Source organism: Puma concolor, chromosome B2 (genome assembly GCF_028749965.1).
Source record: "Puma concolor isolate L17-30 chromosome B2, mPumCon1.1.hap2, whole genome shotgun sequence".
Lineage (NCBI taxonomy): Eukaryota > Metazoa > Chordata > Mammalia > Carnivora > Felidae > Puma > Puma concolor.
Genome location: NC_141671.1, coordinates 3,895,878 through 3,916,259, shown reverse-complemented (window position 1 = coordinate 3,916,259; position 20,382 = coordinate 3,895,878). Strand labels below are relative to the sequence as shown.

The window sequence follows — 20,382 nt, the reverse complement described above, 5'->3', positions numbered from 1 at the left end:
CTCGCCCTTCATGTGCGATCAACCAGAGTCAGACTTTCTGGTTCCTAACTTTGAATTAAAAAAAAAAAAAAAAAAAAAAGTGTTAAATGGTTTTAAATACTTCCTGGTAGAGTTTGTGTATTTTAGGTACTTAAAGTTGTTTCACAACAGTGATGTGTAGGAGAGGTAAACTTAGCAGGAGAAAAACCAATTTTCTTTTACCTGTGCACGGGAACCTTCACAGGAAAACGAAGACCCAAAAATGTGGCTAGGCGTGTGTATTGACACACTAGGTTGGAAAAGTTGCTCAAATGCTTTAGGGAGGCTGAAGAAAGATAAGGGGTATTTTAACAAGGTCTGGTTTTACAGATTACTCTCCATCTCAGGTCCCGTCTCCGATAAGAATATTCTTTCCTCCTGGGACAGGGAATTTTATCTCCTGCTTTCGGGAAGAAAAAGGAAGGTCAGAGCACCCTTCTTGCCTCTGCTGTTTTTCAAGTGCCTCAGCTGAAAAGAATCAATATGTTGATCATCAAGTCAAATTGATTTCATTTTCTTTTTTAATTTTTTTTTAACATTTATTTACTTTTGAGACAGAGAGAGAGCATGAACAGGGGAGGGTCAGAGAAAGAGGGAGACACAGAATCTGAAACAGGCTCCAGGTTCTGAGCTGTCAGCACAGAGCCCGATGCGGGGCTCGAACCCTCAGACTGGGGATCATGACCTGAGCCAAAGTCAGACGCTTAACCGACTGAGCCAGCCAGGTGCCCCTTGATTTCACTTCAATATCGAAGCAACACATATTGAGATGGCATGCTCTGAACCCCCACAGAGGCAAAAAGGCTTTAGTCCTTGTGGTCATGGCGGACAGAATACTACCCAGCCCAGCCCACCCATGAGGATGGGTCCAGATCCCCAGAGCCTGTGAATATGTTACCTGACCGAAAAGGACTTTGCAGATGGAATTAAATGGAGGGTCTGGGGTGGGGCGCCTGGATGGCTCAACTGGTTAAGAGTCCAACTCTTGGGGCACCTGGGTGGCTCAGTCGGTTGAGCGTCCAACTTCGACTCAGGTCATGATCTCGCGGTTCATGAGTTCGAGCCCTGCGTTGGGCTCTGTGCTGGCAGCTCAGAGCCTGGAGCCTGCTTCGGATTCTGTGTTCCCCTCTCTCTCTGCCCCACCCTTGCTTGTGCTCTGTCTCTCTCTGTCTTTCAAAAATGAATAAACATTAAAAAAAATTAAAGAAGAGTCCAACTCTTGATTTTGGCTCAGGTCATGATCGCATGGTTCGTGAGTTCCAGTCCCATGTTGAGTTCTGCACTGACAATGTGGAGCCCGCTTGGGATTCTCCCTCTCTCTCTCTCTCTCTCTCTGCCCCTCTCCAACTTGCTCTTTCTCAAAAATAAATAAACATTTCAATGGAGTGTCTGGAGATTAGGAGATGATTCCAGATTACACAAGGGAGCCCGGTGCAACCACAGGATTGTGGTGAAAGGAGGTATGAGAGTCACAGAAGTGGCCATGGAAGCAAAGACTGGAGCCATGTGCTTGGCAGACACTGGAAGGGGCTACGAGCCAAGGAATGTGGGTGACCTCTAGAAGCTGAAACAGGCAAGCCAAAGAATTCCCCTCTAAACCTTCACAAAGGAATGCAATCTTACCAACACCTCCATTGTAACTCCTTAGACCCATTTTGAGTTCTGACTTCCAGAAGTGTAAGCTAACAAATTTCGGGGTGTTTTTTAAGCAACTAAGATTGTGTTAATTCGATAGAGCAGCCACAGGAAACAAATACAAAACTAATAAAATCTAACTGAGGTAGCCTTAACCTTCCTTTGTCACACTGTGAAAATTTGACTGAGATTTTACCTGGGAACTTAAACTACATTTGCCCTAGTAGAACGTAGTTTCCAGATTAAAAGGAGTAATTATTTTATCTCTAAGATGCTCAGTTTGGATTCGTAATCAAATCAATACTTAATCTCCTTCTATGTGACAAGTGATAAGACGGAGTCAGCTACCAGACGGTCAAGATCATCGAAGCATAATGGTTAAAACAATGTAGGGGTAAAATTCCAGGCACGATGACCACCGGAACATAACAGAGAGCCCAGAAACCCTCACACCCAGGAGCACTTAGATGGGGGCAGAGGTGGCATAAGAGACCTGCAAGGAGGGGTGCCTGAGGGGCTCCGTCGGTGAAGCGTCCGACTTCGGCTCAGGTCATGATCTCACAGTTCGTGAGTTCGAGCCCCACGTCAGGCTCTGTGCTGACAACTCCGAGCCTGGAGCCTGCTTCGGATTCCGTGTCTCCCTCTCTCTCTGCCCCTCCCCTGCTCATGCCCTGTCTCTCTCTCTCTCTCTCTCAAAACAAATAAATAATAACATTAAAAAAAAATTTTTTTAAAGAGACCTGCAGGGAAAATATGATGCTGTCTGTAAATAATGCTTGGAAAGCTGGGTAGCCACATGGAAAACGAATGAAATTAAAGCTCCCCCACCCCAAGGATTAAAAACGGAAATGTGAAAAACAAAACACAAACTCTTAGAAAACAGCATAAGTAAATATCATCATGACCTGGGATTAGAGAGGACATTTTTAAAATAAGACAGAAAAAAGAAAAGACGTAAAGTAACAGATGGGTACATGCAACTGTCTTAAAAGCAAGAAGTTCGGTTTATAAAGGCGACTACGTGAAAAGCAAAACTACAAGTCACAGAACTGAAAATGATATGAATCTAAAATCAACCAAATGCTAGGATCCAGAATACATAAATCCACATTTGTCTAGTTAATTTAATTAATCAATATTTATTCAAATCGATAACAAAAATGGGAAAACGATCTAGAGATTGGACAAAGGCCTTGATCAGAAACTTCACAAATGAGAAAAGCCAACTGACAAGCTGGTACCACACAGATCATCCCTATGTGACCGCACGTCTTCCAACTCAGGGGTCTCTTCTGTCGCCCTGCTGTGAGGGCAGCCCAACCAGAATGAAACACCTATCTGTGGGTTGCCCTATTTCCCTTTGAAGCCACAGGTCCCTGTGCCTTTAGCTCAGGGTGGCCTATAAATCTCAACTGACAGGGCACCTGGGTGCCTCAGTCGGTTGAGCATCTGACTCTTGATTTTGGGTCGGGTCACAGTTCGTGAGATCGAGTACCACATCAGGCTCTGTGTTGAGGGCGAAGCCTGCTTGGGATTCTCTCTCTCCCTCTCTCTCAAGATAAATGAATAAGTACTTGAATGAATGAATGCATGAATGCATGACTCAATCAATCAATCAATCAATCAACCAATCTCAACTGACAGACTTATCCCTGGGTCTCATACTCTGATGGGGCTCCCACACATACATAATTAAGTTTATTTTTCTCCTGTTAATTTGTTTCTATAGCAATTTACAGCCAAAGAACCTCCAAGGGTAGAAGAAAATGGGTTCCTCCCCAGTAGCTTTTTCCACTAAGCCTTAAGCCCTTGAGATCCACGCAAGCTGTTATCTGGATCACTAACCTCCCTTTTTATCACCCAGCAGGAATCCATGCGTGGGTGTATGAAAACATTTCACATCCACCCATTGAAGATACAAGTGGTTTCTAATTTAGGGCTATTGCAAATAAAGCTGTCATGAACTTCCATGTACCAGGTTGTTTTGCCCCCGCCCCTGGCAGTTTTGTGTTATTCTGTATTTCCTGCAGTCCACCTTAAAATGACATTTTTTAAGACACAAAAGTGCTGCTATGCTATCTGGGAGCCTAATAACCTTTTGAATAGTCACAAAGGAATCCCACGGTATTGCTATTATCATTTGCCAGGTTGCTTCAAGGTTCAAAAGTATTGTACCATAGTTCCCGTTGTTTCTGAAATCTGACTTCTGGGTTCTGTAGCCGAGGATTTACCCCACCAAGAGACTCCAGTGTTTGCTGAATAAATGCTGGTATCCCTGTCCTGTGGCTCCGGCCATGGGATTTGTGTTTCCACTGACACGCAGAACTGTTCGCTTGGTTCCTGAAAAACCTCCAGCCTTTCCTAAACCTCACGGCGGGATAAACCCGGGGATGAGGCTAAGAGTTCCCCATTACCGATGTCCCTAAGACCTGACTGCGCGTACAAATCCTGCATGGCGCTGGGGATCGTCATAGGACTCTGAATTTGTTTGAGCAAAGTTGGGAGCTGTTGCCTCCTTGGTTCTTTGAGGATTAACAGATTATTCACCACCACCTGTGAAAGCTCTGAGTCCTGCCTTAGAGACTACATGGTTCTCATACGGGGTGTAGACACATTCTGCACAACCTCGACTTTTCAGTCAATCATGAGCTGCAACAAGCCGATTTCGGGGGGGTGGGGGGGGGGAGGCTAAACATACTTAGCTCTCACTCCAGGCTCCAGGGTTGGTGCACTGGCGCCCCGCGCAGTTCTACAGACAGGCTGCTGCCCACACTCCGGCTAGTGCTGCTGCATGAACTCTGGAACTGCTGTGGAACCCAGGTTTGGGGTTCCGGTACCGACCTCCATTTCCAGCACAGAAAGGATGACGGTCTTTACTGGAGGATGTATTGCTCAGTAAAGAAATAAACGCACTGCCACCTTCACTGCTCCCACGCACGACTCAGCACGCCTTCATGAACACCAGTGTGCGCATGCCCTATCAAACGCAGGAACCCAGTTCGCTTCCTGTCATTTCAGAATGAAATGTGAAAACCCACGCCTGGGTTCCGGGTAGGTCCGACATCAACTGCTGCTGGCATCTAGCCAGCTGCTCTGTAGATTTCCCAAATCCCGAGTGGTCAATTTCGGGATTGGAAGTAAATTGCCGCTACTACTTCGTAGACCGGGTAAATACACCAGCCCAAGGCGGCCGTATGAACCCTTCACTCCACATGGGCGAAGGCAGGAAGGAAAAGCCAAGACCTGTCAAACACCCTCCGCTGGAGGATGCAGTGCCAAGAGGCCTCAAAGGGCGCACTCGGCCTAATCAAGGTAAGGATCCCGAAGTTTCTCGTGTTCAGGTGGAGGCCAGAGTAGGAAGCTGGAGAGTCAGCTCCCGCGACAGGTACCAATGCTACTCAAATCTTGGCAAATGCCGCCGCCCCTAGAGGTCCTCCCACATGGCCTGGGGGGGGGGAGGGGAGAGATAGTACTGCGGACACTACTGCCCAGGATACAGCTCTTTAAATTGAAACGAGAGGTGGCTCTGAAAAGAGCCTTTGGGTTTAAGGTCGGCGATCCTTCGTTAAGAACTTAGGCCCTCTCGCCGCGGATGCGGCGCGCCAGCTGGATGTCCTTGGGCATGATGGTGACGCGCTTGGCGTGGATGGCGCACAGGTTGGTGTCCTCGAAGAGCCCCACCAGGTAGGCCTCGCACGCCTCCTGCAGCGCCATCACGGCCGAGCTCTGGAAGCGCAGGTCGGTCTTGAAGTCCTGCGCGATCTCGCGCACCAGCCGCTGGAACGGCAGCTTGCGGATCAGCAGCTCGGTGGACTTCTGGTAGCGGCGGATCTCGCGCAGGGCCACCGTGCCGGGCCGGTAGCGGTGCGGCTTCTTGACGCCGCCGGTGGCCGGCGCGCTCTTGCGGGCCGCCTTGGTGGCCAGCTGCTTGCGCGGGGCCTTGCCGCCCGTTGACTTGCGCGCCGTCTGCTTCGTGCGAGCCATAACGGGAAAATGCACACCAGACGCCCAACTGAAAGTTCCTTCGCGCTGGCTCTTATTTATAAAGGCAACGTCCTCCTGATTGGTCCGAATCTTCAAATTCCGCGCCGTGAATTGAGTAACCTGATGGGCCTTCTGATTGGTTGCAAGGACTCACTTTAGAAAATCTCGTAATCCTGAAATGTACTATGTTCCCAGAGTCCTCCGTCCTTTATTCAGCCTGTAGTTAATGTTTCACGGTACCTTAACTGGTTTTGTCTTAATCCTCTTGTCTGGAATTGAATTTGGGAAGAGACGAAAGTGAAACCTCTACAGTTCCTGAGCGGTTTCAAAAGCTGTCCGTCTGAACGTGATTGATCCGGTTCAGTATCGTCCTTTGTCATTTCTCAGTTTCTGAGCTTGAAGCCACGTTTTATATTAGCCAAGGAAGCGCCGTATCCCATAACTACCAACACACAAACAAACATTGGCATCACTTCCAGACACTCTGCTCCTAGGAAACATAAAAATCGCACCGCTGTTGAAATGTGACGGTCCTTCGCTTCGTGAAAAAGCCTAAATTTTGCCGACTTTGAGCAAACCAAACTAGTAATGCCATGGCATAATTTTCTTAAAATTTAAATACTTAATTTTTGTGTTCTCTGTATTGCATTTAGTAACCGGGTAACTGCAATTTGGCAGGCAGATGTCATAAATTTGTCAGGTTTTTGTCTCTTTAGGTCGGGATCTAGGGAGACACAAGACTTCATAAACAGGTATTACTGACAAGATATACTTTTGCAGTTTTGAAAAGGAAAACTCTGATGGTGGAGAAAAGGGTCTAGACTTGCTTTCACACAAACGACCAATCAGAAAGTAGATTTAAAATCACCTTATTTGCATAAGGTGTTTCTACTGGCAGATTTGCTCCAATCAGGAGTTAAGATAGATTAAGCCGCTATTTGCATACGAGGCATATAAAAGTAGGCCAGCCTGACGCTCAGTTTTCAGTCTGCTGGACTTTTTTTGCTACGTTTGTGCGCCATGCCTGAGCCAGCCAAGTCCGCCCCGGCCCCGAAGAAGGGCTCCAAGAAGGCGGTGACCAAGGCGCAGAAGAAGGACGGCAAGAAGCGCAAGCGCAGCCGCAAGGAGAGCTACTCGGTGTACGTGTACAAGGTGCTGAAGCAGGTGCACCCCGACACCGGCATCTCGTCCAAGGCCATGGGCATCATGAACTCGTTCGTCAACGACATCTTCGAGCGCATCGCGGGCGAGGCGTCGCGCCTGGCGCATTACAACAAGCGCTCGACCATCACGTCCCGGGAGATCCAGACGGCCGTGCGCCTGCTGCTGCCCGGGGAGCTGGCCAAGCACGCCGTGTCCGAGGGCACCAAGGCCGTCACCAAGTACACCAGCTCCAAGTAGACTTGCCAAGTAAGCGTCCTGTTACCCAACCCCAAAGGCTCTTTTCAGAGCCGCTCAACCTTTCACATAAAGAGCTTTAATCCTGGAGTGTTGGTAGTGTTAGGCAAGAGCCATGTGGCAGTTGAAATGCTTTTCTCGGTCTTTACTTTCCCATTCTAGTTTTCTCGGTAGTTTGTGTTCGTGAAACGGTATTAAGCAAGACATGAGCAGAAAAACTTGTTTCGAAAACAAGGCAGTGCTTGGCTGCTTAACTATTGAGAGTTTCAGAAAATGAAACTAACTTGGCAGAGTTTTCGCCAGGGCTTGTACTGAGAAGTCTTGGGCTGTCTGGGCGAGCCTGGACGAGTTCTACACATTGGCATCCCTTATAGGCAAGCCTGTGTAGAAAGCACAATGTGCTTGGTGAGTCTGAGTCATTGTTCAGTGGGAAACAATAGGATGCTATATACCTGATGGCGTGAGAAACTAATTTCCTAGTAAATGGAAGGGGTTGGGAGGGAAACCACTGAACTTAGAGGATAGATGTCTGTTGAAGAATAACCCCAAACTTTAGTTGTTATTCTGCAAGTAATTGAGGCATTCCGTGCTTCTTTGGAAAAGTAAACAGGATTTGTAAGAGGAAGGAGAAGGTAAAGAAGCGGCAGAGAACAGCCTGGAAACACTGCCTCTTGTTTTGCAGTGATGTCTGCCAGCCAGCACAGGAGCCAGGCCTGGGCAGTCTTCCCTTAAGAGGCTTGATAGGAATCCTCAACAGAATACACTGTCCCCTATCCATTTACAAAGTACCTTGAGACTCACGTCATCAAGAGCCCTTCAGTTACTGTCCTCACTTTTGGCAAGTCCACCCTCCTAGGCACTTCTCTGTCGGATCAGGGAGTGTGGAACAGAGAGGGTGGTGGTTAGTGCACGAGGTTCTAGGATCACAGATCTGAGTGTGCCTAACTTTCTTCCCTAAATGACGTGTTGAGGGGAAGGACTAGGACTCTGAGTTTATTTGTTTATTTGTTGAGAGCCTCAGAAAGTGAGCTTCAGAGAGTGACAGGTACTTGGGGAAGAGCTCAGTGAGCAGGATAGAAATAATCTTTGACCTCACAGGGCTCCGAGTCGAAAATGGACATTTCAATGGGAGTCTCACAGACTAACAGAAAGGGCAAACCTCTGTCTGAAGGTCACTTTAGCATTGCCAAAAGTCAAATGGATTTAATCTTGACTAGGACAATGACAAGGGAAGAGGATGTGGCTAGAGGGAGAGAAGATTCGATGTGCAGGAAAAAAAAAACATGCAGAGTTTGCATTTATGGACTAGAGTTAACAACAGGGGCTATATATTTATTTATGCTTTTCACCGGGCCATGTCTCATTTTGGGTTCACGGGGATTCTGTAGAAGTTCGGTGCCTAACTAAAATGTAGGATCTTACTGAAATGCAGAAAGGAACGCTATCATAGATCTTGTCCATTAATCTTCTTAAGGACTGTTTTTGTGTACACCCTTGGGAGTGACAGACAACCTAAAATAGTCACTGGTTAAAGTAGATAAAAGACGGTTTCTCTCTCATGAACAGGTGTATAAATGTAATCTCGGGCCTGGCATGGGGTCTTCCTAAGGAGCTCATCTCCCTTTGTGTAATGTGCGTTGACTCTGTCATTGGAGAATATTCTCAAATATATTCTGCTATTGAATTCTGCTATGGAGGACCAACCCAAGACCAACAAACTGGATGGCCGCAACTCATAAGAAATGTTAAGTGGGTAATTCCTAAGTGAGAAACTTACGAGAAGTGTTATGTGGGTAAGCAAGAAATTGTATGAGATGGAGACAAAATTCAAAAGCTGTATTGACTAAAAATCATAAATTTGTTGCCTGTCAGACATGGTGCACATAGAGAAAGTAAGCGGAGCTCGTGTGCTACACGGAGGTGGGAAGAGATGAAAGAGAGCGAGAAATGCCAGAATTTGCGCCACACCAAATATTTATGAGGTACTCAGTATTCAGTCTTACATTGACCACCCCTTGGTGACTTCCACTTTAGCCCCATTTGCCTTCTGCAGACAAACACCCTCGTCAAGGGCATGGCTGCTTGGGATGTCACGGGCAGCCAATACATGAGGCTGTGTGCCCAGAAATGGCCTGCCCGGTAGTATAATTGAAGACATGAATGGGGGGTTGGGGGGTGCCTGGGTGGCTCAGTTGGTTGGGCGTCCAACTTCAGCTCAGGTCATGATCTCACCGTTCATGAGTTCGAGCCCCGCATCAGACTCTGTGCTGGCAGCTCAGAGCCTGGAGCCTGCCTTGAGTTCTGTGTCTCCCTCTTTCTCTTCCTCTCCCCGCTGTCTCTCTCTCTCTCTCAAAAATAAATGGACATTTTTTTAAAGAAGACATGCGGGTAATTTCCTACCTTTTTATTCTAGCTGTCATTCTTACACCTTGCAGCCCAAGAGGTCTGCTCCAGCTACAACTCTCTTGTTCACATTCTATCCTGAAGGAAGGAGAAACGGGCATCCCCACCATTTACTGAAATCCTGAGAATGGGGTAACCCGGCCTTTGCTAATATGCCCTTGGCCAAAAATACTCGATGGCCACACTAGCTACAAAAGAAGCCGGGGGAGTGCCATTACTACATAAGAGAGGAAAAGCCAATTTCAGGGAACAACTGTGTGGCTGTCCCTGCCACAGCTCTTACCTAAAGACAGAAGGTCTCCCTCTCTCTCTGCTCCTCCCCCGCTCATGCTCTGTCTCTCTCTCCTTCAAAAATAAATAAAAACATTAAAAAAGAAAATTTTTAAAGACAGAGGGAGACTGATGAGTTCCTACCTCTTCAGGGGGACACTGGAGCTTCCTGGTACAACACAACTGAATTGTAAGTATTGGCAATAATTGCTTCGGCTGCGAAGAAAATAAAATGGTACCAGTCTAGTTAGAATCAAATTTCCCCGTTGAGATGAACAGTGATCACCGCCACTGGGAAGCCGGGGCGAGCGGTGTGCGATCAGCACAGGCTTGGGAGATCAGCAAAACACCTGGGAAGGTAGAGGGAGGCCAACAAGGTCAGACTCAAAGCCCGTGAACAAGGTCAGGCTGAGTTTGGAGTCCAGTGACAGCCCACTGTTTCCATGTACATTCTGAGGGCCACCATCTGGTATACAAGTTCCAGCCTTACCTGCCTCAGGCTTGACTTCTGCACTTTTTACCTTGGTGGGTTTTCTCAACTCATTCCGAAGATATCACCATCAGGGTAACATTCGTTATGCACCGAACCTCCAGAAGATTCAGTCCTCGCCTTTTGTTCTAAAAAGCTCTGTTCTCTCATTTGGAACCTCAAATCTCTTTTGATTTTAAGTACACTATCACACAATTAAGACCCTTTCCTGAATCAGGCTGGCAGTCCTCCATGAGCTTAACACTCGTCTATACCTGCCCTTGCCTCTTGGTTCACCTTCCTCACTGTGCGCTCGGGAACCTGGAGTGATACTTTCTCAAAAAATATTAAAAACACGTGAATCAATGCTGAGTTTCCCTGGGAGCCCCAGCTTGAGAACACAGAGGACCCTGTCCTCTGGCTACTTGTCAGACCGTGACCCTGAATATGCTCCCAGCTTAGGACCTGTTCAGTCATCACTGTCCTCTTCTCTGTGGAATGATCTTCTCACAGATGCGTGCAGAACCACCTCCTTCCCAGGCTTCCTGCCTCTGCCTCGGTGGCACGTTAGTGGGGGAGTCCTCCCCACCCACCCTCTTTAAGACTACAACCCTCCACCACCCATCCCTGGCAGTCCTTAATCTTCTTGGCCTGTTTCTTCCACCCCTGAATCTCTTTACCCACCAAAATACTGTGTTTGTTTATTTTTGTTTATTTCCTGTCTCCCACAACGACAAGGGCAATGTCCGTGAGCCCCACCCCAAGGGAACCTTACCCACGTTACTCACTGCTCTATTTCCGGCACCTCCAATGACGTGGGGCGCGTTGTAAGCGCTCAAAAAGTTTTTGATGGGTGTTCAGAGAAAGCAAAATTAAAATATGCATGTAACACACAATGGCCATCCATTGTCTAGCACCGGAGATAAAACCCATGACTGAATTATCAAAATGAGCACCTCTGTGAAGTAGCTTACCTCACTATGCTTCAATTTCTTCGCCGTTGTATTTGGGCTAATAATGGCCCCTCACCCATAGAGTTATTGTGTGGATTAAATAAAATGATCTATGCAGGCACCAAATTACACTTTTGAACTCATGAAGTCATGGTTCTTTTACCACCTAGACAATTCCCCGAGACAGGGATTGTTAACATCTCTACCTGGCAAGTGACCTAAGGGAAACCCAGATGCCACCCAGAGCTTGGAACAGGCCACCAGTGGGTGTAGATTCAACCAGAAACACTGCTGCTGCTGATTGGCTCACCCAGCGAAATACAGCTGGGGGGGGCTCACCACTGTTCCTGATACGCGAACCTCTGGCCTAGTCCCCGAAGACGTTCACGTCTGTAATCTTGAATTTGCAATTCAAACAAATGGAGTTTGTTACCTGAGCGTACACATTTTGCCTGTGGCCATAAAACTAGCACGTCTGAAGTATCAGGATATGAATTGCATTTAACCTCTAACCTGCACAGGTTTGCTCTTTTCTCCTTAAGTATAAAATGCTAAAAGGTCAACTTCTATTTGCTAGACCTGGATAGAAAGAAAAGTGCGCCCTAATTTTTGTCCTGGAGCACAACTGGGACTACCTAAGTATAAAACAGAACCTGCTTAACTGAGAAACACACAGAAATTCCTATGTTCAACTGTTTCCAAGGCCTTGCATCTCAGAGCTAAAACCTCCAAGGCCCTACTTGATCTGGCTTTTTATCTCTCTGCCTTCACCTCCTCCTATTGTGCCCCGCCCATTCCATGCAGCGGGGGGGACACCTCACGACTCCCCTCCCCTGTCCTCTCCCCTCGCCTCCTTTCAAATCTATGCTGAAATTGTATCCTTGTCTTCATACGTGACTTATCTAAATTTCAATTCCCCATAACATTCCTTATTCCACCTTCATTTTTCTCCTTACCATCTACCACACTACCTCTGATATTCATGTGATTTGTTGTCTGTCCTTCCTGGACGTGTAAACTCCACGAGAGCTGAGAATTCTGTTTTGTTCTCCGAGCATTATTCCCAAGGCACAGAACAGCACCTAGCACATTGTAAACTCTCAACAACTATATGTGTGGAGTAGATAAATTTTTAAATTCATCAGTGTTGAGAAATGTTTGTTGGGGGAATCATCACGGATCATTTTGGGCTTTAAAATGGTAGACGTGTTTTTGTTTTTTTATTTTTTTTAATGTTTTTTTTATTTTTGAGACAGAGACAGAGCATGAACGGGGGAGGGTCAGAGAGAGAGGGAGACACAGAATCCGAAACAGGCTCCAGGCCCCGAGCTGTCAGCAAGACCCCGACGCGGGGCTCGAACTCTTGGACCCTGAGATCATGACCTGAGCTGAAGTCGGAAGCTCAACCGACTGAGACAACCAGGCGCCCCGGTAGACGTGTTTTAAAATATTGAGAGCGGAAATGATACGATTTTTTTTTACAATGATCAAGAGGTACAGATAAAACATATTTGGCTACTGTTGATGATGTTGAAGCTGGTGCAGGGTATACAGAGTTTATCAAACCATTATTTCTTCTTGCCTATATTCTGAAATGTCACATAATAAAAACGTTCGAAAAATGAAAAGAATAGTTGTGGGGGAGAAGATAAATTGACAAAGGCCACGGAGAAAGACCAGGTGAATACCCAAACAGCACTTCGAGCCCAGTGTTGGCCTGGAAGTCCAGGATGTTCCTTTTTGTAGCATCCCTTAAAATCTGGTATTACCAGGGCGCCTGGGTGGTTCAGTGGGTTGAGCCTCTGACTCTTGATCTGGGGCTCAGGTCATGATCTCACGGTTCATGAGCTGAGGCCCCTCCTTGGGGCCTGTACTGTCAGCACAGAGCCGGCTTGGAACTCTCCTCCCTTTCTCTCTGCCCCTTACCCCCACCCCACTGGTGCTCGCTCTCTCACTCTGAAAATAAATAAACTTAAAAAATTTATTTTTAATCTCGTATTGTCAGTTGCCCAAAGCAGCCCTGTCTCTCATCATAGACTCACATTGGCCCTATCCTCAGAAATTCCTACAAAAGCCACATACTATTTGATTCATTGCAGCAAGGTTAATAGTTGTCAACCAAGCCAGAAAATCCATATATATATATATATATATATATATATATATATATATATATATATATATATATATATTGTCTCTGAAAGCAAGCTACAAACCTGATTCTACAGATATAATTCCTTGCTAAACTGGGAGTCAGGAGTTAAACAGGAGCTAACCACAAGATTGGAATTTATGTAGCATCTGGTCTTGACCCTAACTTCCTGTTGGTAGCATCTGAGCTTTCATAATTACCATTGCCTACAAGCACCCCATAGACCACAACTAAAATGGTCCTGACTGGACATCAGGCAAAGATATTTTTCACAAAACCTCTAATTGCCTCTAATGTGTCATCAATATTGAGATCACTGCTGTTAAATCAAACTATTTTCCCAGCAACTTGCAATTGATTTGGAGAACATTTAACTCTATGACATAAATAAGCATGCTGTTTGCAAATGATTATTCCTGGTGAGAGTTCACAGGTGGCTTTCTTGATGAGGCCAAAAATATCATTTTTAAAAATGGGCTTCTTAAACTGGTGTCAGTGACAAGCACATAAGGTGAACTTTGTACAATGCAGCTTCTGACCAGGCCTGGGGGGGGATGGGGGGTGGGGGGCACGTGGTGATGAGAATCTTCATCCCTACAAATGATGCCCTTGCTGGTGGGCACACCCTTTATGAGTCAGACTGTAGAAACCACCAGGACTGTTACAGGCTCTGTGACCAGTAAGCTCATTAGAAATCCTGAGTCTAATTCTTTTACAGTCAACGATCAGGCTGTACTAAGTTTTTACAAAAAAGCCAAAAAAACTCACTTCACACGAGAAGGATAGGAATTAGTCAAATTGAGGTTTCAAACATGAAAAAACTAAACATGCCCACAGCTCGTTTTCCAACTGCAAATACCCAAACCGGTGGGAACTTTGTGTAAACAGCAAACGTACAAGCACCAGCACCCAAGCTCACTTTTTGGGAGTAAAGATCCCCAACTTCCACATGTCCCCATTAACCAGTCACATATAAAATAGTGAATCATCCCACTGCCAGGCCAGAGCAGCCCTGACTTCCCGAACTCACGTGCCCTTTCCCCGGAGCCAGAAGGTACTACCTTAGAACTTCTAACCACCTATCCACTCACTAAGCAGTTTAGGGCACACCGCAAGGTGCAGAATACAGCGAGCAGGTTCTGAAGACGGCCAAACGCCATTCACCAGACCAACTTAAAGACAGAAGGCCAACAGGGCAATCAAGTCTCGAACATTAAAACCCCCAGACGGCTTCAAGTGGACAAAGTTACAGCAACTTTACAGAAAAAGTGGGTGGCTCTTAGAAGAGCCTTTGAGTTGATCGAAATCAAGAGTGGGAAAGCCTTACGCCCGCTCCCCGCGGATGCGGCGCGCCAGCTGGATGTCCTTGGGCATGATGGTGACGCGCTTGGCGTGGATGGCGCACAGGTTGGTGTCCTCGAAGAGCCCCACCAGGTAGGCCTCGCACGCCTCCTGCAGCGCCATCACGGCCGAGCTCTGGAAGCGCAGGTCGGTCTTGAAGTCCTGCGCGATCTCGCGCACCAGCCGCTGGAACGGCAGCTTGCGGATCAGCAGCTCGGTGGACTTCTGGTAGCGGCGGATCTCGCGCAGGGCCACCGTGCCGGGCCGGTAGCGGTGCGGCTTCTTGACGCCGCCGGTGGCCGGCGCGCTCTTGCGGGCCGCCTTGGTGGCCAGCTGCTTGCGCGGGGCCTTGCCGCCCGTCGACTTGCGCGCCGTCTGCTTCGTACGAGCCATTTCAGAGAAACCGAGGAGGTAAGCCAAACTGACCAGCAAGGCCAAAGGCGTTGCCTTTATATATACTCAGAAACATTCCGATTGGTCTCGCGTTTTTCAAAAGTCCCGCGCAATGAAACTATTGGCTAAAGAGTGAACGACCTGATTGGTAAATTAAAACAGACTCCGATTGGATGACTAGTTCATCATTTCAATCCCCTGTAATCTTTGTCATAGTCAGCCATCCTAGGATTTAACACTAATATTCTGGCTCAATTCATCTCAAAACCAATTAAATCACTTGGAGGTCGGGGAAAAATGCCAATTCTGATTGAGGAGACCTACGTAATGGGGCCTAACGTTCCCAGGACCACGCTTTCATCACAGATTTATGTATATTTTGTTTCAGATGGTTATTTTTACTGAACTGAACCTTGAGTGGCCTAGACTGCCACTTGTGTCCACTCTGGGAAACCACAGGTAAAACGCCTCGTCCCGGAGACGACGGTAGATCACCAGTGCACAAGAAATGTTTGTTGGGCTTCCTTAAGGTGGCCGAATAGCATACTGCTTCTTTCAATTCAGAATTGAAACAGCTTGCTCCGATTTTCGATCCTGTAGTTTTGCTGTTTAAATGTCTTAAGAGACTCTAGGTTACCGTGCCCACCCGCCATTTTTCACAGGGTTCATTTATTAAACTATCCTCCTTACTTGTGGTTATTTAAGCGTTTTACTTGCGCACAACTTGGGAAACATGGGAGTCCAACCTATCCAGATAAGCACTAGCCCAATGCTGTACTTAAAACTGTTAAGCTTATTCAGAAGTCCCGTTTCCCAGGATCCCAAAGTAACGTCAACAAAATAAATTGCAATGAATGAACTGTAACCAAAGGCTGCAACCATTTAAATTTTACGCAATTATGTTGCCTCGATTTGAGCTACAAACTCTTTCATGTGAAAACGTGGACGGCTCTGAAAAGAGCCTTTGGGTTATGAAAGTTTTTAGCTTTAGTGCACACTGGGATTTAGATAGATTCACTTGCCCTTGGCCTTGTGGTGGCTCTCGGTCTTCTTGGGCAGCAACACGGCCTGGATGTTGGGCAGGACGCCGCCCTGCGCGATGGTCACGCGGCCCAGCAGCTTGTTGAGCTCCTCGTCGTTACGGATGGCCAGCTGCAGGTGGCGCGGGATGATGCGCGTCTTCTTGTTGTCGCGGGCCGCGTTGCCCGCCAGCTCCAAGATCTCGGCTGTCAGGTACTCCAGCACCGCCGCCAGGTACACTGGCGCGCCGGCCCCGACCCGCTCCGAGTAGTTGCCCTTGCGGAGCAGGCGGTGCACGCGGCCCACCGGGAACTGCAGCCCGGCCCGCGACGAGCGCGTCTTGGCCTTGGCGCGAGCCTTGCCACCCTGTTTTCCGCGTCCAGACATGATGATGCTGTGACTACAGAGCCAGAAAAAGAAGAGACTGAGCCTACCTCGCAAGAAGCTAGACCATTATACTCTGCAGAGGTTTGGTAAAGCAGCCTATGCCGTTGCCCGAACACAAATTCTAGCCAATCAAGAAGCACGTCCAAAACAACACTGTTTCTAATTTACATAGAACGTTTACGATAGAAAGGTCAAATTATTCATGGTTGAACTATGGGGAAGAGCCAATGAGAGTTTAGGATAAAGAACAGCCTATCAGAAGCTAAGATACTGAAGGGTCCAATCAGAAATCGTAATTCTGCGATCCCTAATTTGCATACACACCAAATAAAAAAGAGGTCGCTTGCTCGTAGGCGTATTTTCCTCCCGTTCGCCTAGAGGTGTTGTTGGGACGCAATGCCTGAGCCAGCGAAGTCCGCTCCCGCCCCGAAGAAGGGCTCCAAGAAGGCGGTGACCAAGGCGCAGAAGAAGGACGGCAAGAAGCGCAAGCGCAGCCGCAAGGAGAGCTACTCGGTGTACGTGTACAAGGTGCTGAAGCAGGTGCACCCCGACACGGGCATCTCGTCCAAGGCCATGGGCATCATGAACTCGTTCGTCAACGACATCTTCGAGCGCATCGCGGGCGAGGCGTCGCGCCTGGCGCATTACAACAAGCGCTCGACCATCACGTCCCGGGAGATCCAGACGGCCGTGCGCCTGCTGCTGCCCGGGGAGCTGGCCAAGCACGCCGTGTCCGAGGGCACCAAGGCCGTCACCAAGTACACCAGCTCCAAGTAAATTTGTTCACCATCACAGCACCAACGATTTCAGGCTCTTTTAAGAGCCGCCCACATTCTCATTTAAAGAGCTGTAATCTTTCCAACTTCTGGAAACTGCAACTTGTTTTCGTCACGTTTAATTTGCTGAGTATTGGCAAACTCTGAATTTGGGAACAAAGGTTAACTTCTGGCGTGTGCGGACCATCAAGAAGCAAATGTGTAAGTAACTTGATTATGGTGCATTTGGCTTGGCTTCTTCAGACAACTGCTGGAGATAGTGGACCTAGGGTTGCCCCCACCTCGAGAGGATTTTTTTTTGTTGTTGTTTTTGTTTTTGTTTTATCGCTTTTGGCTTCATTTTGTCCTCCGTTACCTTTGGGGGAATTCCCTTCAGGAAAACCTGGAGTCCTAGTTTTGAGTGGCCCTAAATGAAAACAAGTGTTAACCATTCTTGAGAAAAATGAAACCACTTTTTTGTAATTTGTTGGCTTGTGGGTGGCTACAGCGGCACCTAATGGCGCGATGTGCCCTCTGCAGCTTGACTTTCCAGACTCTTAGCGGATCTGCTAGTCCTCAAATCCACATCCTCCCGACTCCGCTAATTAAGCGAACATTTTAACGTAGCTAAACATTGCCTCTTGGAAAAGATCAGGAACTCTATCCACTGGGGTTTTCTACCGGATTAATATACGAGGGTGAAAGAGACGCTACCTAAAACTGGGTAACAGGAGGTGGGGGGGAGTCCCAGAGTTCTTCCGAAGCCTCCCTGTGTCCTGAATAGTCTTGTCCCCAGTTACTTCTTCGTTCCCTAGGATTTTAGTCCAAGGAAGAGGAGTTCAAAGGAATTTACATTTCTGCGCTTGTCCTTCGCCTGATTTCAGCCTACAATCACCCGTGAAACGGAATCTTCCATTGTACAAGCGAATGTCCTGAGAATTGAGATTAAGCAGCCCTTTACATCAATAAACACTATATGGAATATATATCACGGATATGGAAGGTAAGAATCACCTGGTAGCAAATTTAACTCTTCTGGCGCTGTGGTGCAGAGGGGGAAACAATGAGCATTGATGGTGTAAAACTGAGCTCAAAAATCTCATTTTCCACTTACTAGCTACACGTCTTGATCTACAAATGCCTACATGGTAAATTTCCGTGAGCATTAAATAAGCGGCTCCGTTTTGTAAGGGGGCTTGTGAAGGTTCTCTCGGCCCCACATGCAGTTAAGGCATTGAGTTCTAGCTCTCCAAAGCTAATTTTAAGTACATTTAGAAAATAACATATTCATGAGAAGAAATACAAAAGCAGAAATGGACACCATAAAGGGTGTCCAAAGATACAGTCCTGGCAGCCTGTTTCAAGGCTACATTTGAGCAAACTTCTTAAACCTTCCGTGAGCATTTCCTCGCCTCTAAAATGGGAATAATAATTAGTGCCTACTGCATGGCATTGCTGATGATCAATAAAAGATCACAGTAAGAGCGCTAGGACAGTCCCTGCAGAGGGGAAAGTCATCCAAGATGGCAGCTATGGCTAAAGCCTCTGATTGAAGGGGTAGGAAAGGTGCCCATGTTAGTATCTGAGTCCTGAGGCCTTGAACAAGGCAGAAGACCACAAAAGTATAAAGGCATGGGACACCAGGTAGGGTTCTTTGTCAATCTAAACCCCTTCTAATAGTCTGAAGCCCTCCTTAGAATCATCTCTCCACCCTGAACTCTTTTAAGGACAACCTAGTGCCTGTGGCTGTGAGACTTCCCCACCTCTGCCTGCCAGTTCAAGCAACACGTGCCTAATTTTCCAGGGACTTCCTCTTGCCTCGCCTGAGCCAGCGGCACCTCATTTAACAGTAAGGTGTGCGTTGGAGTACGAGGAAGGGACGCTGGAAACACACAAGAGCCGTTAGTAACTTTTTTTCCCTTTTTTGTTCCCATGCCTCCTGTTCTCTCTGCCTAACCTCGCTGTGGTGTCCGGCCAGAACGAAGAATCATCTTCAGAAAACCAGCTGGCACTCTTAAAGTTAGAAGAGAATCACGACATTGCTGCCTGTGGTCCTTCCCAGATGAGGGAAAGCCAGGGCCGCCCTACAGACGGCTGTGCTGTTGCCAACAACTTCAAAGACAATCAATCTCATTTCAGAAAAGAACGATCCTCGAAGGAAATACAGATAACCGCAAAATAAGAAATCTTTATACCAAATAAATGTGGTCCTTTCTACCAAATAAATTTAATTAACTTTTAATATTAAGGAAAACTTACTATGCTGACCTTACGTTTCTCATTTTGACACAGAATACAGAGAAAAGTGGCCGGGACTAACACTATTCTTAGATGAGCATCTGGGAACCACTGATTTGTTCAAGTCCCTTCATTTCAGAATTTTAAAAAATGTCTCTGAATCAGCTCAGCTAATCAGAGAAGGGGCCCGGGTTAAAACAGATTTCTTGACTATTTCCCCTAAAATTATACCTACTTCTCACTTCCACATGTTTGAAGACTTATATTCTATTATTGTAAGTAATCCGCACACATATTAATATCATTAGCAGAATATTATGAAGTAATCCACACAATGAAAATTCTACTTGATCTTTCATATTCCAGCAAAGCATCCTGTAATGTTTTTAAGGCAGTCAACAAAGCAACTGTCAACCAATAGACAGATGAATCGTGACATAATCAGGCATGATCACACGCTCTAACATTGCTATGAAAGCAAACGAGCTTTAGCCACACGTGACAACGTGGCAACTCAGAATAAAGCAATTCCCAGAAACCAGATGTGATCTAATACTGTGTCAATCCATTTAGGCTAATTGTGCCGTGATAAACAATCCCCAGATCCCAGTGACTTACTACAATGAAGGTTCTTGTTTTGCTCATGTTTATTGACTGTGGGTGAGTTACTGCTCTAATTCCACCTGTCTTCAGCCTAAGAACCATGCTGGAGGAATAGGGACAGATCACACAATGGCTTACTGAAACGACACATGTCATTTTCACTCATATTCACTGCCCATAGCAAATCACATGAGCAAGCCTAATGCCATTAGGGCAGGAAATAAAATCCTCTCACCAGATGGAGTTGCAAATGTCTGGAACGATAGGGCGTTCTTCCACAGATACAATTTTTTGATAGCAAAGACTAAGCACCAAAGCCACATATTATTTAGATTTCAGTGCATGTGTGATTTTAAAAGGATA

General features: G+C 46.8%; 5 protein-coding genes and 1 long non-coding RNA gene across 6 annotated transcripts; 3 read left to right on the top strand and 3 right to left on the bottom strand.

Annotated features, from left to right (window-relative positions):
• The first annotated feature begins 4,326 nt into the window (after positions 1-4,326).
• LOC147580663 (uncharacterized) lies at positions 4,327-8,341 on the top strand. Its single transcript, XR_015250958.1, has 2 exons — positions 4,327-4,965; positions 7,718-8,341. It is a non-coding gene; the product is annotated as an uncharacterized LOC147580663 (long non-coding RNA).
• On the bottom strand, positions 5,173-5,674 carry LOC112853465 (histone H3.1). Its single transcript, XM_025917006.2, has one exon. The coding sequence runs from the start codon at positions 5,635-5,637 to the stop codon at positions 5,227-5,229; it is 411 nt and encodes a 136-aa protein (XP_025772791.1). The 5' UTR covers positions 5,638-5,674; the 3' UTR covers positions 5,173-5,226.
• On the top strand, positions 6,626-7,096 carry LOC112853496 (histone H2B type 1-C/E/F/G/I). The gene has a single exon (XM_025917040.2). It carries the CDS (start codon positions 6,658-6,660, stop codon positions 7,036-7,038), a length of 381 nt encoding a protein of 126 aa, XP_025772825.1. The 5' UTR covers positions 6,626-6,657; the 3' UTR covers positions 7,039-7,096.
• A 6,210-nt stretch (positions 8,342-14,551) lies between the features above and the next one.
• On the bottom strand, positions 14,552-15,055 carry LOC147580662 (histone H3.1). Its single transcript, XM_086706044.1, has one exon. The coding sequence runs from the start codon at positions 15,014-15,016 to the stop codon at positions 14,606-14,608; it is 411 nt and encodes a 136-aa protein (XP_086562170.1). The 5' UTR covers positions 15,017-15,055; the 3' UTR covers positions 14,552-14,605.
• A 905-nt stretch (positions 15,056-15,960) lies between these two features.
• On the bottom strand, positions 15,961-16,483 carry LOC112853472 (histone H2A type 1-B). Its single transcript, XM_025917014.2, has one exon. It carries the CDS (start codon positions 16,421-16,423, stop codon positions 16,031-16,033), a length of 393 nt encoding a protein of 130 aa, XP_025772799.1. The 5' UTR covers positions 16,424-16,483; the 3' UTR covers positions 15,961-16,030.
• Positions 16,484-16,768: 285 nt separating this feature from the next.
• Positions 16,769-20,062, top strand: LOC112853479 (histone H2B type 1-C/E/F/G/I). Its single transcript, XM_025917024.2, has 3 exons — positions 16,769-17,400; positions 18,063-18,181; positions 19,157-20,062. Exon 1 carries the CDS (start codon positions 16,820-16,822, stop codon positions 17,198-17,200), a length of 381 nt encoding a protein of 126 aa, XP_025772809.1. The 5' UTR covers positions 16,769-16,819; the 3' UTR covers positions 17,201-17,400; positions 18,063-18,181; positions 19,157-20,062.
• Positions 20,063-20,382: the final 320 nt, after the last annotated feature.

What these genes read in the sequence shown, in the direction of transcription:
- LOC112853465 (XM_025917006.2), bottom strand. Translation starts at nt 5,637, where the DNA reads ATGGCTCGCACGAAGCAGACGGCGCGCAAGTCAACGGGCGGCAAGGCC.
- LOC112853496 (XM_025917040.2), top strand. Translation starts at nt 6,658, where the DNA reads ATGCCTGAGCCAGCCAAGTCCGCCCCGGCCCCGAAGAAGGGCTCCAAG.
- LOC147580662 (XM_086706044.1), bottom strand. Translation starts at nt 15,016, where the DNA reads ATGGCTCGTACGAAGCAGACGGCGCGCAAGTCGACGGGCGGCAAGGCC.
- LOC112853472 (XM_025917014.2), bottom strand. Translation starts at nt 16,423, where the DNA reads ATGTCTGGACGCGGAAAACAGGGTGGCAAGGCTCGCGCCAAGGCCAAG.
- LOC112853479 (XM_025917024.2), top strand. Translation starts at nt 16,820, where the DNA reads ATGCCTGAGCCAGCGAAGTCCGCTCCCGCCCCGAAGAAGGGCTCCAAG.